The sequence below is a fragment of the Rhinolophus hipposideros genome (assembly GCF_964194185.1).
Source record: "Rhinolophus hipposideros genome assembly, chromosome: 8".
NCBI classification, from domain to species: domain Eukaryota; kingdom Metazoa; phylum Chordata; class Mammalia; order Chiroptera; family Rhinolophidae; genus Rhinolophus; species Rhinolophus hipposideros.
Window position 1 is genome coordinate 30,920,592 of NC_138054.1, and position 15,831 is coordinate 30,936,422.

Here is a 15,831-nt window from a genome sequence, read left to right on the forward strand (position 1 = left end):
CATTTCTGGCATCTATCATTTGCAATTACATGTTCCTTTTAACCACTAAAGCCCCTTAAATCGAATTAAAACATGCTTCCATTTACTGATGCAAGCACCCCTTCTTTCTAGTATTCAAAATCATTATAAATGCCTGAATGAGGATTAAACTTTTGGATTTGAATGGACAGTTTTTTATACATATGTATCCAGTTGTTTAGCATTTTATTTGATTAATTTGCCCCTTACAGGAAATCTAAAATACATTTTAGAAAGTTTTATATTCAAAAGAAGGATGGATGGTTTATTTATCTCATGAAAACTCAGCCCAAGGCTACGGACAGCTGCAATTCTCCGAGCCACTTCCACATAATTTTTAAAATGTGAATGCCAGGAACGGTGCTATTGACATTAATATCAGGGCAAGGAAGAGAAGGACTAGGTGTCTCTGGTGGAGTCTGGGGGGGAATAAACAAAGATGCTCGTGCAATGTTGGAGATTTCTGACATCAGGTTGACCTTATCAACAGCCTTAACAGCAATGAAGAGGTCCGTGCCATTTTCAAAAGTGATGCCTTCTGGTTTAAACACAAAGACTTCCTCAGCACTGGCCTCCTTGGGAATGAGATCGGTAGTGTTCACTTGAACCGATTCATTGAACTTGTCTCTGAGATCAAGAATATTGGTGCTTATTCCGATGATGTACTTGTATGCTGAAAAAAAAAAAAAAGGAAGTAACATAATTCTCTAGTCTTAGAGAAGTTTTAAAAGGCTGTTAGAAACACCCTCCCATAAAGTGCTAATGAATAAGTAACTGATGGTCCATTTTTACAACCCTTAGTATCGTTTCACATTCTTGTTTGTGTATCTTGACAGAGTGATAAATGTAAAATGGAATCAGGCTCGGTCAGTATTTCTGGGTCTAGCTAGCACTTGGCTAAGAGAGGGGGTGGTTTAATTACTGCTTATTATTCAATGATTTATAGAGGAGTTTTCAGATTCTGCCACCAGGCAGAGTGATTTTAGGAAGTAAGAGGGGAGAGTATTGTGACTCAGGTGCCTGTCTTGGGTGAGACTGTAGATGACAGTGAAGAGAGGGGATGAAGGATAGCATAGCTCAAGGGCATAAGATAGACTCTTAAAAAGAACAACAACAAAAAAACATGAGACCATAGGAGTAATGGCCTAATTTGGAAAGGGGAACTTAGATGATATTTCTCCCCATTTGTGGTACTTGGGTATTGGGAGAAAGAGCAGACTCTTAGAGAACAAAGGACATTTTCCAATAAAAGTTCAGGCTCAGTTAAGTAAAGGAGGCAGAGAAGACATTCGCAGGAGTGGGATAAAGCTGTGGATTCAGAAGAGAAAGCCTAGGTAGGACAGAGGCTTTTACTTGAGAATCCTGTTACCAATGCCAAGGATATTTTCACTAGATTTACCTACTTACTTAATCAACCTATCAGAAACTGTTAGTATGAGTGCTTCTCAAACTTTAATGTTCATATGAATCACCCAGAGATCTTAAAATGCCGATTCTGCCTCAGTAGGTCTGGGATGGGGCCCGAAGTTCCATGGTCGCTACGCAGCATTCCCGTGATGCCATTGCTGCAGTTCACAGACCATAGCTGGACAGGTTTCTTCCAAAGGACAGCTCTTCTCCACAGATATCTGTGCTCTATTCCCAATCCGCTCCAGGACTCATTACTAAAAATAAGCTTTGTTGAGGGACACTTTGGCAAGGAAAAAAACTGAGGATTGCCTTTTCCTGGTTGGAACCTCTTATACCTAAAGTAGGCCAGTTTTTCAGATTCTCTACTTCTCATTTTAAAATCTTTTTGTTTTTATAACTAATTTTTTATTGAGGTAGCATTGGTTAATAACACTATATAAGTTGCAGGTGTACAACATTATAATTCAATATTTGTATGCTGTACAGCGTACTTCCCACCAAAAGTCTAGTTTCCATCCATTACCATATATCCGACCCCTTTACCCATTTCACCCTCCTTCAGCCCCTTTTCTTTCAGGGGACATTCAAGATCCTCCTGCCTCTGGCCTCCACATGCAGCACAAAACACCTGCCTGCCTCACACCTCACATCTCTGCTTAGTGGTTCAACTCCTCTGCAGGTTCCACACGACATCGAACTTACCTCTCCCATGGTCATAATCATCCCCAGGAGCCGTCCATGTCAGACTAATAAGACTTTCCCCTTGTATTTTTGCCTTCAGGTCGGTGATTTGACAAGGTGGGAAGAGATCAGGTATGGGAACCTTAGGAACATTGGAGGCCACAAACGAACCTCCCGAGGCTGTTCTGCTGAAACGCACTTTCTCGCCTTGAAGACCATCCTCATTAACTTCAGGTCTCGGTGGGTTCCATTTTACTTCACCTACATGAAAACTTTCTTGAGTACAGGGGAAGCAGCACTACAAAATGGGTACACTTCTCTCTGTTTTGTTATTGGATTGCCATCTTCCCATTCCTCCCTTCTCCTTTATCCCTCCCACTCACAAAATTCATTTTACTGTTGGGTGTAAAGGTCTCATATCCGTTTGCACCAGAGGGAAAAAGGGAAAGAGAGAACCACAATTCTTTATTTCACAGACATTTCCTGGATATTTAGTGGATTAACTTTCATAATTTATTTTCATGACATTTGTCCTGGAATTGCTTCTTTCCCCATCTTTTAGTCTATCCCGATCTTACCCGTCCACAAGGTCGGTTCAAATACTATCTCCGTTTTAAACCTCAGACTGCCTCAAGAAGTCTCTTCCCCTAAATAATATTGTGGATCTCATTATCTTTTCTATTTACTTGGTAATTAATCATCTGGACATTTAAGCATTGCCTTACTTATTAATCCTGTACATTTTTTCTCTTTCTCTATGTTTGTATTATATGTTTCTTATTAGATTATAGTTTCCTATAAAATGTTTTGTGTTAGGGATTCTCAGATTTTATGCTTTCCAAGACTTCTGATTTTTCTCAGTGAATGCATGGAAACCTAGTTCTTGTAGCAAATTTATTTTCTCATAAACTCTACTTCTTTAGCCCTTAAAAGTTTTGCCTCTAGAGACAGATTGGTCTTCATACCCATTAATCTGGTCTTGGGCAAAGATGAAGTGGGTATGTTAGCAGGTTCAGTAGGGGTCGTATTAGACTCACCAATAGAGACCGTCTCTCTTGGTGTGAAGGATCATCAAGGTATGGAGGGAAGAACATAGCTTCCCAAAGCCAAGCCAGGGGCTACCACTATTAGTTATAGACCAATATCTTATCTAGCCTCTGTTTTCCCATCTTTAAAATGGGATAATTAGGAAAATGGAATGGACTAACATAAGTAAAAGACTAAGCATAGGATCGATAGAGCCATTAAACCAGACCCCTCCTACCTTCTTCCCCTAACTCAAAAAGAAGGACAAATGGGAATAAAATAAGCTGAAGTATTTGAAAGAGCTTTGTAAGCAATGGTGTCTTTTAAAGCATTTTTTTCCTATGATACTTTTACATGAGGAGATACCACATGTCTTAGAATCCTCACTTTATGGAGCATACACCCAAGTAAAGAGCTCAGTGGGAAGCTTATGGAGGAGCTGTTCTTACTATACAGCAATGCTAGGAAAAAACCTTGCCCAAGACAGAGTGGAGATTGATGGGAAACAGGTCCCAGAAGCCATCAGAACTCAGTTTTGATCCCAATTTCAGCTTTAGTCTGGAGAAAGTGTTTATAACTAAGAGTCGTGTAGGACTGTTTCTTAGAGAGTAATTTCCCCACATGCTGGCATGCGCTCAATGTGCCAGCTGGTATTAGATTCATCTACTGTTGTCCCTGGTCTAAGCAGGAAGAGAAAGGAAGAAATGGAGACAGGAGCCTTATGGTTATGTTGATGTAGATAAGCCCTAAATTGTTTTTTTGGTTTTTTTTTTTTTTTGATTCTATGGAAATGCCTATATCAGTGGAAAGAGTTTCATTACAAAATGTTCATTAAAGATAATAATAAATGTTTATTCAACGCTTGCTGTTTACCAGCAACAAGCTTACTACCGGTAGGTGTATTTCCTTGTTTATTCCTCATAACCATCCTACAAAGTAGTAGCCATTATTATCCCTATTTAACAACTGAGAAAAGTGAAGCACAAAGAGATTACCTAAAATAATTTATTTGACAAGGACTAGAATTTGAACTGAGTTCAGTAAAAAGTTACGTTCAATCTAATGGTCATCATCTGGGGGCTTTTTTGTCCCCTAGAGGACAGTGGATGATTTTAGAGGACCATGGAGAGATTTGTGATTGTCATGACTGCGAGGGCTGCTTTTGATATGTAGTGAGTAGGGCCAGGAATGCTGTGACACATCCTAATGCACAGACAGCCTCCATAACAAATAATTATGTGGCCCAAATCGTCAGTAGTGCCAAAGTTGAGAAACCCTGATTTAATCCTGCAGATTCTCCCCATAGGCTTAATGGTTTCTTCTCAATCCCAAACCTTTTACTTAAATCAGGGATGTCATTACAGATTACTTACCATTCTCAATCCAGCCAGGTATGTACCTGGCTCCGTTCTGCTGGGGCATTCCCCTCCGTCTGGCTGTGTGCACTCCTCCCAGAGCACGCACTTTTACACTGTATCTACCATTCGTATCATAAGCTGTAAAATACCTTGAATATATACCATCATCCTTAGTAGCATCAGCACCTTGACAAGGAAATGAAGGCATTAATGAATATTCTAAAAGTAACTGGGCATTTGTATATTTCCAACTCATGTGTGGGTTGAAAATTTTCAAAGCAAAAAGAATCCAGCATTATTTGCAAAAGAGTTTAGGATTTGACTGTATTAGGATGAGGTCTATTTCTTTTACAAGTGTGTGTGCGTGTGTGTGTGTGTGTGTGTGTGTGTGTGTGTGTGTGTGGTGTGTTTATATAGTATTATATGTGTACATCCTATCTTCCTGAATTATTGTCTTTCTTTTTGAAATCAGAGATCTTGTCATGTGTCTCTGTTACATCCAACATAGCAGAAGGTAACTACTCAATATGTATCTGTTGAACTGAATAGAACTGCTGAATGTTACGGGAAAGAAAAAAAATGTTATATGATTAGTTTTCAAAAATTCATGACTTCTCCCCAGGGTAGATTTAGGTAGGAAATTCCTTTACAGAATTTGTTCTGATATTATTTGCATTACCATAAGTAGTCAAATTCTTCTTAAAATGAAATGTAGAATTATTTCTCTTTCTCCCTGTTAGATTTCTTAATTACAAAAATCATTGGCAGGATTTTCACTTTGGGGACAAGATAATATAGACTCTGCATATATATGGGAGTTACATATAATTGTACTTGAATCCGTCTGCTGCTTTCTAAATGTGAAAGCCTCAGTTTCTTCATTTGTTGTGTAGGGATAATAATATCTCAAAAGTATGTGATGAAGATAAAAATGAAGACACACACACACACACACACACACACACACAGGGTGCCCCAAAATGTATACACATTTTAAGAAAGGAAAAAACTGTATTAAAATTATAATACTCAATATACACCAAAAACAAAAGATGAATACAAGTCATATTTGACTTCTGCAATTACAAGAGTGCTCAAAGTGGTTCCCACCAGCGTCCAGATACTTCTGATTATGGCGAACTACTGCTTGAGCGACATTAGCCAAAGTGTCCACTTGTATTGTTGCACGTGCCATTTCAATTTCTTCACACATAGTACCATGTGTGTCAAACTTATCACAAATGCGTGCAATTGTTAGGCATGTTGGAAGTTTTATTGCATCCTCACGCCTCCTTTGTCACTGTACCTCCAAAACATTCTTGAATTTTAAATACCACTTCAAAATGATCTTGTGGTCCTCGAATGACAACGGTGCTTCTGCCATTTTCTTTGACTGTCCTGCCTGTCGCATGGTGAGACACTAACGTTCATTTGATTAACACCATCTTTTGAGTGAACATCATACTACAGATTGCTACCGTAATTCAATTCAACTTCAAAAAGTAATACATAGATAACATCTCTTAAAATGTGTATACATTTTTTTGGCACCCCGGCATATATATTATATGACTATAATATTTTTTAAAGTTAAAGATTCACTGTTTTTTTATCACATATACATATATATATGTATTCTTCATATAAAACACAAGATAGTTATTAATTTTCCTCTTTCCCTTTTTGAGGAGTGTGGAATACGCTGTGACAACTCCCTAGAGTCAATGAGCCTATTGAGCTTGAGCCACTAATTTATTTGGGCTTTGCAGAAACTAAATGTGAGCACCTATTCATGTTTCTCCACATTTTGAAAAACAGGAATTATGGGGAAGCGGAGAACTCTCTCAATCAGACCCCAGTGCTGGACTTCCTACTTCTAAGTGTCTTCACTAGACCATGTCCTCCTGCTGTTCCCTGGTTGCTTTTTGGAAAGAAAGATGTGTTTTCCAATTTCTTGGGTGGTTACCTGCTCCATTGTCCAATAATTCCAAGGTAACTGTATTTCCATTCACTGATTCGATCAGGGCTGTGACATTGGCCCTGACAATCGGCAAGGATCCTTGGTGAATCTTTGCATAAACTACCATAGGGCTAGGGAATTTTCCTGTGTCTTTGTTCATTTTTGAGGTCACTGTAACTGGAGGCAAGGTAGCACTTGATGCGCGGGAGGTGACAGTAAAAGTCAGGGTTTGCGAGCTTGCTTGCAGGCTGTAATTCCAAACGCCAACCTGACCAAAACAAACAGAGACATGTCCAGTTAGTAACTAGGGGACAGAGACCTGACTTCAGTGCCACCTATAGGAAGAGCCTATATGACACAGGCATGTTATACACATATCTAAGATGATCTTTGATACTCTCAGCCAATGGAAACTTTGATATGTTTGAACTAACTACACAGTTCCTATTGTCAAGAAAATCCTAGTTGTGGAAAATGAAATCTGAAAGCCATGTCCTTATCTTTGCCTTGGTTTATCAAGGGCAGGTTCAAATTGATGGTTTCCCGAGGTAGAGGAAATAGTTTTCATCATCCTGAAGCTTCAAGGATCAGGTTGCATCTTGACTGCTGTGTAATTTGAAGGTTCGCCTTTTCGTTAAACCCAGAGAAAATATCACCAATTTCCTTGATCTTGATTTGTTGTCATCCTGAACGATTTCCACTGGATGGAGATTTTCCCTGGTTTTCTCTCTTGTGTCATACGGACTCTCCTTTTAGCAATCAACCCCCATTTTAAAAGCCATGGTTATTCTATAAAAACCTTATTTTACCTTGACAAATTGCGAGAAGGAAAATAGGTAAGTTCATACCTTAGCAGTGCCTGGGATTTGGAGGTAGGCCATTTTGGCGTGTGTGTCCACTAAAAAGTCATTGTGTAGCTTCCCGCTGGGGTCCCAGAGAAGGATTTGGGGAGGCTGTACTGTCCAGGTGATGAGGAACAAAGTGTCATTTCCCACAGTGCTGTCCACCGTCACTGTGCCATTCATCCACTGCCTGTTCTGGAGGGTCAAGCCCCTACTCTCAAGCTGTTAAGAAAAACAACTCTTTATTTTCTGGAGGATACAGCACCTATCACATAGTCTCTGCTGTTATTCTCCCAACTCTCAGTCTCCTCATTAAAAACCCTTAAGTGATGCCCGAGTCCTTGGTATTTAGGACCTATTATGATCTAATTCTAAATTACCTTTCGAACTTTAGTTTCCACAATGTTGATTCCTAGGCCCAAACCAGACCACTTCCCCAAATGAGCTTCCTGATTCGTTGACTCTGTGACTTTATCTCACTCTCTGCTTTTCCTAGAAGTCTGTGTGGCCATCTCCATTTGTCTAAGCCTCTCTCCTATCCTTCAAACTTTAGTTCGAATGTCACTTTCTCCGTGAAGCTTTCTCTGATGTCCATCTCACTTAACAGCTGAGAATAATCTCTCCCTCCTGTGAGCCCCCCTGGAATCTTGTTTCTATCAGTCCTTAAACATTCTCACATTGTATTTTTGCTTTATATCCACTGGACTCATTTACTAGACTCATCTCATTTACTAGACTACAAACCTTTAAGGGGACTGACTAGGACTTATTTTCACCCACATATGGATTGTTTGAATTGCAAATACTAGTTGTTAGGTTGACTATTATTGCAGTTTCTGTGAGGAGAAAGAAATAAGTCAATAGCCAAGGCTGACTTGTTGTTTGGAGTAGAACGAAGGCATTGAGGAACAGAGATAGAGGTGGGGAAGTGCTAATAAGACTTTTGTAGAAAGTGTGATTTTGAGAATTATTGCCTGGATAATTATTTACTGTCCTTAAGTTGATATCTATTAGAAGATAGGGTGGCCTGATCATAGAGCCAGACTGTCTAGTTCCATAGATAGATTATGATCTTGGATATGGAGAAAGCAAAGGGCTCTTAGATCTGATTCTTCTGGCAGGTGGGTGTATGACTCACACTCATTCTCTATCTTTCTCCCTGTTGGGTTTCTTAAATACAAAAATAATGGGCAGAAACTGCCTGACTGAACTCGTCCTTTCATCAGTTTAATTACTTTCCTAAGATACATTCCTCCCATTTCCAAACTGGGCTCTTTAGTTTAGTTTTTTAAATCTGAACTAGGATAACCCAAGTAAGTACAATTGTTTTCTTCTTTGACTGAATAAATACTAATTCTTGGACCTATTACTTCAGTAGACCAGAAAGCCTGTTGCTTTGAAATATATCATTATTTGGCTTTGACATCTCATATTCCTTTAATTTTATCCAAACTTCCACAATAGAAATTATAATTCACATAGATATGAGTGCTGATTGTTTACTCTCTCTAGTTTAAAAATTCATGTGAGTAATTTTTGCAACTATTAGAAAAGAGCATTTAAAAAAAAATACTACCAAGACTTTTGAAAGAAAATTTGGTTTTCTTGAAATTTTAGAACCAGAAGGGCTTGTGGAAGGTTTCTGGTTCGTATCTTACTGAGAAACTGAGGCCCCAAGGGATAAAGTTTTTGTACACAGTGACAGAGTGAGTGACAGACCCAGCACCAGGATCTAGGACTGACACCATCGGCTTTTCACAGTACAAAGCACTTTCCATTCATTATATGAAAATCTTGGCCAATATCAGGAATTTGAGGTAATGGAAAAATAGAGCAAGTAATCCCTGAACACTTGTCCCAGAAAACTTGTGTTGAGATAATGTACTCTGAAGAAAATTCTGAGCCAATTATATTGCTATGGGTGTTTAACAGATGTTAAAAAAAGAATTCTTGGACCTATTATATTTTATGTTGCTGGTTTTTATGAGGAAATCACTCAGTATTGTTTCCAAACAAGTAAAGACTAACTGCCTTGTTTAAATGAGTAGTGTTGCATTTTAGGAATAAGGTCTACTATCAGGCTGAAACTTCTATTTTAATTTTATTTCACTACTGGAAGAACTGAAAACTTTTAACCATTAAATTCTCTTTCTTGGCTACAATTATTTACAAACATGAAAAGCCAAAGAGGAAGAACTCTTACCTGGATGGAGCGCTGGGAAACAGCTCCATTTCCTGAGGAAAGGGCTCCAAAAGCATCAATAAGGCCGTTGTTCTGAGCCTGATCTGAAGCATATGTCTGTAAACCTCCTAAAATTCAATTATATCATCAGAAGTTATTTTCTTAGAAAGCAAGTATTTGCAACATTTTAGCTATTGTTAAGTTAGCAGAATACAAACAAAAAAATATTCTATTGTGTTATTATAGTATTAAAAGATCAACATCAAATAGGTGTCCAGATTACCTCAGAAGTTCATACTAATTTTTAATCCTACTAAATATTAGCTGTAGCAACATCTCGGTTGTATGACTACTTCAACTATCTGCAAAGCAGCCATGAACCTCTGACAGGCCAAAACTAATATCACAAAATTCAAGTTTTAGAGGTCATGGACTTTTATATGAGAGAATCCGTTAAGCCTCACTCTAAACCTATTGATTTATTCTTATTTTAGGCATAATCTTAATAAGCTTGACTTTTCTCCTAAATCAAAAAAGATGTGTATGTGCAAACATCAGGAAATAACACCTGATGAGGGATAGTTATAGAAAAGTACAATATGCTGTAAAAATTAGATACACCAGGTCTCACAGGCTTGGCCTATTTAGAACAGGTGTAACTAATGGTTGATGTGGAAGCACTTTAAACTACCATGTTTTCCTGAAAATAAGACCTAACCAGAAAATCAGCCCTAGCATGGTTTTGCAGGAGGACATCCCCTGAACATAAGCCTTAATGCGTCTTTTGGAGCAAAACTTAATATGAGACCTTAATATGATTCCCTGAATACCATGTTTTCAGGGAAACATGGTATTAACGCCATCCAGAGTCTAAGGAAAGTATTTTGTTAATACTATTGGTCCTCTACCTAGATCCTCTTATCCAGGTGAGTGCATCTCTCCCCAGCTGCTCTGTTAGCTGCTAATGGCATTTAGCTGGCTTCTTTTCCAAAAAAACTTGCTTTACCAAAAGGGGTCGCCCAAGCTAGAGAAATAGCATGCCCCCTCGCTTCTGCTCTGCCCTGACAATCCACAGCCACTGACTAATGGACACAGGGGTACAAAAGGCCAGCCCTCTTGCCTCAAGATTGGACCAAGTCTGTGATGCAGTTTTGGATCCAGAGACCCCCTGTGGGGTCAGGCTTCAGCTAGACTCCAAGTCCACTGGGCATCTGTGCCGAGCCTTCTTCCCCGGCCCTATCCTACTTCCCTCCCTCCCTTTCTCCTGAGAGCTCTCCCTCACTCACATGCAACCCAAATCCCTGTCTCAAGCTCTGCTTCTAGGAAATCCAGCTTAAGACAGCTAGTATTAGGAGTAAAGAGTCCTATCATGCTAAGCCCCAGAAGGCAAGTCAACATGATAATTGATATCCATAATGCTGACCCTAACTGAAAAATATACATAAAAATAAATTGTGTCCACCTGTCCTGCTAAAGAAGCCAGGGTCAAATGGGATCTGGTTTAACCATATGTCCTATGATCTATTTTAACAACAGTATGGGAGTTAGAAGCAGAATATGTTCATGTTCTACAAAGAAAGAGCTTTGTATTCTACATTTTCAGTGACCTTACAAGAGCTTCAGCAGGCCCTTTGCCCTCTCAGTGCTTCTTTTTGTTGAAAGTCCCAACTCAGATGTCCTTTTTGTGGATCTTCTTCCCAGATAGAGTTAAAGAATCCCTTCTTTGTGCCTCATTGTACTTTCTACTGCTACTAGAGCACCAGTATCAAGGTATTATGTAGTTGGAGGGCTGTCATCTGTCTCTCTTGGGTCTCTTGACCAGCTGCCAACTGGAAGAGGGTGGTTCCTTGCTAACCTGTTAGATTTCTTCTAGTCCTTATAAAGTTCCTGGGAAGAGAGTCCCAAGTCCTCATTAGGGTGCCGTGCTAGTCCCATTTTATCCAACTGCTCTAATCCTAGAATCAAAACCTTAAAATAAAGTGGGGCAGGGGGAGTAGGTTATAATAGTTATTTGAGGGTAAGGGCAGCCAGGTGGCCAATAAGATTACCCCTATCTCTCCCTATCTTACCCTTCCCCTACTCCCAGGTTTATTGCAGCTCACAGTCCAGGGGAAGAGACAACACAGTGGGACTTAGCAGATTGGCCCTCACCTGTCATTTTAGACAGCTCCTCTAGTTCTTTCGCTGCAGAGGGCCCCAGGGCAACTGTGTGGATGATGGCTCCGCTCTGTTTCACTTTATTAAAGCACGCACTTATATTCTTGTCCTCCCCATCCGTCAGTAGCACGATTTCAGCTCCATCTGTTGGGTATTTCTTCTTAATCACCTAAGGACATAATTCAGAGTATGAGTTATCAGACTCAGGGTAGCCACAATATTTGTGAAAACTGCATTTATAGAGAACAAGAAGAGTAATTCCAGAGGGAATAAACAAAAGTGTCTGGGAACGGTCAAATAGCTCTGTGTTTTGAAATGATAGAATTTTAATCCGAAACACTCATGGGACTTGACATGGTTTTTTTCTCTCAGCTAACCTGCTGCAGAAAAGGCTCTCTATAGTGGAATGTAGGGAGGTTCCAGCGATGGGCAACACGGGGGAAGCAGCAAAGAATGTTTTTTGAGATTCCTTCACATGATCTCTCCTTGACAGACTTTCAGAGGTTCCCAGATGTCATTAGAATCCACCCTCATTGAAGGGGATAATATTTGGGGAATATTAGACCCAAGGCAGATGTTTAGCTTATATGATATTGACCACTCTGACTATATCAACTGTTTATGGCTGGCATTGGTTCCGATTGGTCAGTACCCAGCTCACATAAGTTGTTGAAATTTTTAATATTCCCTCTGATTAAAGCAAAACATTTTGTTCCTATTAATCCCAGTTCCTAGTTGTCCTATGAGACCTATGTCTCAACTATTCCTGCTAGACACACTATAGTTTTATGTAATATATAGAGGACACTACTGCCAGTGTTGGATAAGATTATGATTGAAGGAAAATTAGATAAAATAAAATCCACTTAAGAAGATGAAGGCAAGAATCTGCTCTTTTCCTAAAAAGAGTGGAAGACCCAGAAGTAGGAGACATAAGCAACCAAGCCTAAGTAACCTCCCCTCTCTGGATCACACTCTGAGAAAGGGAAGGTGTCTTAAGTAGGTGTAAAGGAAAGCTGAGAGAAGCAGAGACTTCCACCTGCTCTATTTGAATTCTGAGAGGGGGCTGTCACACACGGGAAGAGAGTGGAACTGTGGCTGCTGCTGTGGGAAGGAGCCCAGAGCCCAAGAGCCTATCAGCTGTGGCCATGGTCTTGCTCTGACCTAGCTGCAGGGCCTTAAGAAGTTAGAGAAGAGGCTTAATTTGGATTTCTTTTTCCCACTCCCCATCACTGCTACATGTCACGGAAAACATGCAGAAGTTCCCATACATCCCACTGGGGAGACAGAGGCAGCTGACCTGAGAGTTGGCAGGCAAGAGGACGGGTCATCTTGCCATAAAGACTGAGGGGTATATAGCCTTCCTTGGGAGTTGGATGGAGGATGTAGGTGTACTCAGGGCTCTGCTCCAACAGTGAGAGCTGGGGTGAGGCTGGGAGGACCACCGGGCCATGATCAAGCCAAGAGAGCAAGTGAAGTACAGTGGCCACACCTCAGCAGACGCCACTGCCACGAGCCCAGACAGACCTGACGAGGGGCCTACAGCAGGGACCAGTGGGCATCTCGAGGACAGTGTAGGATCGAAGGCCCTTTACCTCATCACCACAAGCTCCTCCCACACCACACCCAACTCCACTGGGCAGGAGGAGCGTCTAAATTTTATTTGTGTCCCTCACACTCTCTCACCCATCTGAGTAGGAAACGCAGAACCCCCAAATGCAGAAGAGAAGGTCTCTTCACCACCATATCATCTGGCATTAGTCATCTCCCCTAGGGTTTGGCATGGCAGGAATTCAGTTTACAAGTCAGTGACTTCACTGTCAGTTTCCTTACCTCATTTGCTTTCTTAATCAAAGCTTGCAGGAGTGGCAGAGGCAAGAGAACCCAGACTCACATAAGCATTTGGCAAAGGGTTTTGCAGCTGACTGTGTGCGCAATAGAAGCCACATATGGGGAACTGGCCTTCAAGGTGGAATAAAAGGGTCAGAGGACAGACTGCATTTGAGTCTGTTGCCCACATGCAACAGTATGAGCTGGAAACTAAAGATTCCTGCTGTTGCTTGGGGATATGGAACAGCCCCATAGATATGTTGTACCCATAGAGGGCAGAGGGCAGACATTCTGAGACCTTAGGCCTGCCAGCCTCTTTCAGCCTCCTGTTCTTTGTTTCATGGAGCTAAATAGCCTCTAAGTAAATATAGAATTTGTATTCTGTACCTAGAGCAATTCAGCATCCGGTGCAATCAAATAACTCAATTCAGTTTCATTTATTGAGAACCTCCTGTAAAAAAGATATTGAGCCCACAGCCTGGGAGGCAAAAAGGTAAGCCATATTCCTAAAGAAGTTTTGCTGGAGTGAAAGGCATGATTAGAAAATACGAGAGAAGAGCCTAGAAGTCATAAGAGATATTTCTTTTAAAAAAAAATAAAGTCCTGGATTCAGAAAGAGAGAGTCTATGCAGTTGAAAGGATCAGGAAAGATGTGAAGAAGTAGGTGGTGTCTGTGATGGATCTTTGAAGAATGAGTGTGATTTGAGGTACACAGGTGGGAGGAGAAAGTTCTCTAATTGGAGAGCTGGACTGGCAAAGGTGTGGAAGCTCCGCAGGACAGGGGTTCGAGTTTGCTTAGACAGAGCATACCTGGAAGAGAGTCCCACGTACTTAAGCCTGGAAAGGTAGGTATGGGTTATGCAATGAAAGACTTAAATGTTAGAGAAATTTTTACTTAATCTTGTTGAAAATGGCAAGACATTACTATCTACCATGTTTTCCCCAAAATAAGACCTACCCCGAAAATAAGCCTGTTAAGATTGTCAGCCAGGCGGATGCATTTAGTACATTATAACGATGTTCCAGAAGAAGATGACATGACTGTATTTGAATAAATGTAGATTGTTGTACATGAAAAAATAAGACATCCCCTGAAAATACACCCTAATGTGTCTTTTGGAGTAAAAATTAATATAAGACCCAGTCTTATTTTTGGGGGAAACACGATAAGTAGAGGGATGATGTGACTGGATGGTCAGATGGGATCTTTGGATATACACCCAATACAATTATAGTTACAGTTGCTAAAGCCTCCTGCTTCAATAAACGAACCATTTGCTTGCCCAAAAGGAGACCCTCTATATCCATATGTTTGGAGTGTTAAGCTACTTCAAAGTCTAACCATAACTCAGAGCTCATTTTTTTTTTCTCATAGGAGATACACTCATATCCCTGTGTACCTTTCTTCATTGCACTCATTACAGTTTATGAACAAAGTACACTTATTTATGTGACTCTGTGGTTAATGCATCTCTCCAATAAAATTATAAGCTCTGTGGCAGACGGTGTGGTGTCTGTTTGGCCCTTATGTTTTTTTAATGCTTAGCACACACAGTGCCTGGCATGTAGAAGGCACATGGGGAATATTTTGAATGCAGGCATGCCTGCAGAAAAGCATGACTGCACAGATGCAGAAAAGCACAAAAGCATGAGTGAATTAGTCAACAATAGCTTTGGGGTCCTGTGTCTGCCTCCTTTGAACCATTGCTCTGCCCTTGGTTGCCTGATTCAACTAGACCCTGAGCATATATGGAAACATTGCTCAGGAAACATAAATTATAAGCATTGGCAAACTACAACAGGGGAACTTGTCTCACAGTAAATGCTGATCGAAGCCCAGTGCAGATGGACGTTTTTCCTGCAGCCGCAGTGGGTAACCTTTTGGTGAGCGCCTTCCTTTCAGTGCCACTGTTGATCTGTATGAGTTCACTTTGTACTTGGGCAACACTGTCAAATGTCACCATCCCGACCCAGGACCCTTGCTCAACCGTTTGCAGCAGGAAAAGTTTGCCGGCTTGATTCAGTCGGTTAAGGCGGTCACCAACCTGAGAAGAAGAAAAACAGGAAGGTTGAGTTTAGATGTGCAGACTAATAATAGAACAGGCCTGAGGGAATTTGGAAGTGGCTGCCTCAGTCTAGAGACAATGGCAACACGCTTACTCATGGCACGTCCTTCTGGTGGAAATTTTCTCCTTTATATTTAGTAGCATTTTGGGTTAGAATTTTAGGGCCATTGTAAAAATAGCCCTAAAAGGTAAAGCCAGATTAGGCTTTAGTTCAATCATTAGTTCAACGCTTTAGTAATAATTCTATAGGCCTTTCTATTGTCAGTGAAAACATAAATGTTAAGGCTAATGTAATTTATCA

The 15,831-nt window shown here is 40.5% G+C and overlaps 1 protein-coding gene across 1 annotated transcript in view; it reads right to left on the reverse strand.

The window, feature by feature from the left end:
• Positions 1-302: 302 nt before the first annotated feature.
• CLCA1 (chloride channel accessory 1) overlaps positions 303-15,831 on the reverse strand; it is a gene marked incomplete at its 3' end in the record, with an annotated part of 31,043 nt that continues 15,514 nt past the window's right edge. The window contains exons 7-14 of the mRNA XM_081056173.1: positions 15,282-15,509; positions 11,629-11,803; positions 9,499-9,605; positions 7,302-7,517; positions 6,460-6,721; positions 4,509-4,679; positions 2,131-2,370; positions 303-691 (exon numbers count right to left, since the gene is read on the reverse strand). Coding sequence (XP_080912299.1) covers positions 303-691; positions 2,131-2,370; positions 4,509-4,679; positions 6,460-6,721; positions 7,302-7,517; positions 9,499-9,605; positions 11,629-11,803; positions 15,282-15,509 — 1,788 coding nt within the window. The remainder of the gene's footprint in view (positions 692-2,130; positions 2,371-4,508; positions 4,680-6,459; positions 6,722-7,301; positions 7,518-9,498; positions 9,606-11,628; positions 11,804-15,281; positions 15,510-15,831) is intronic.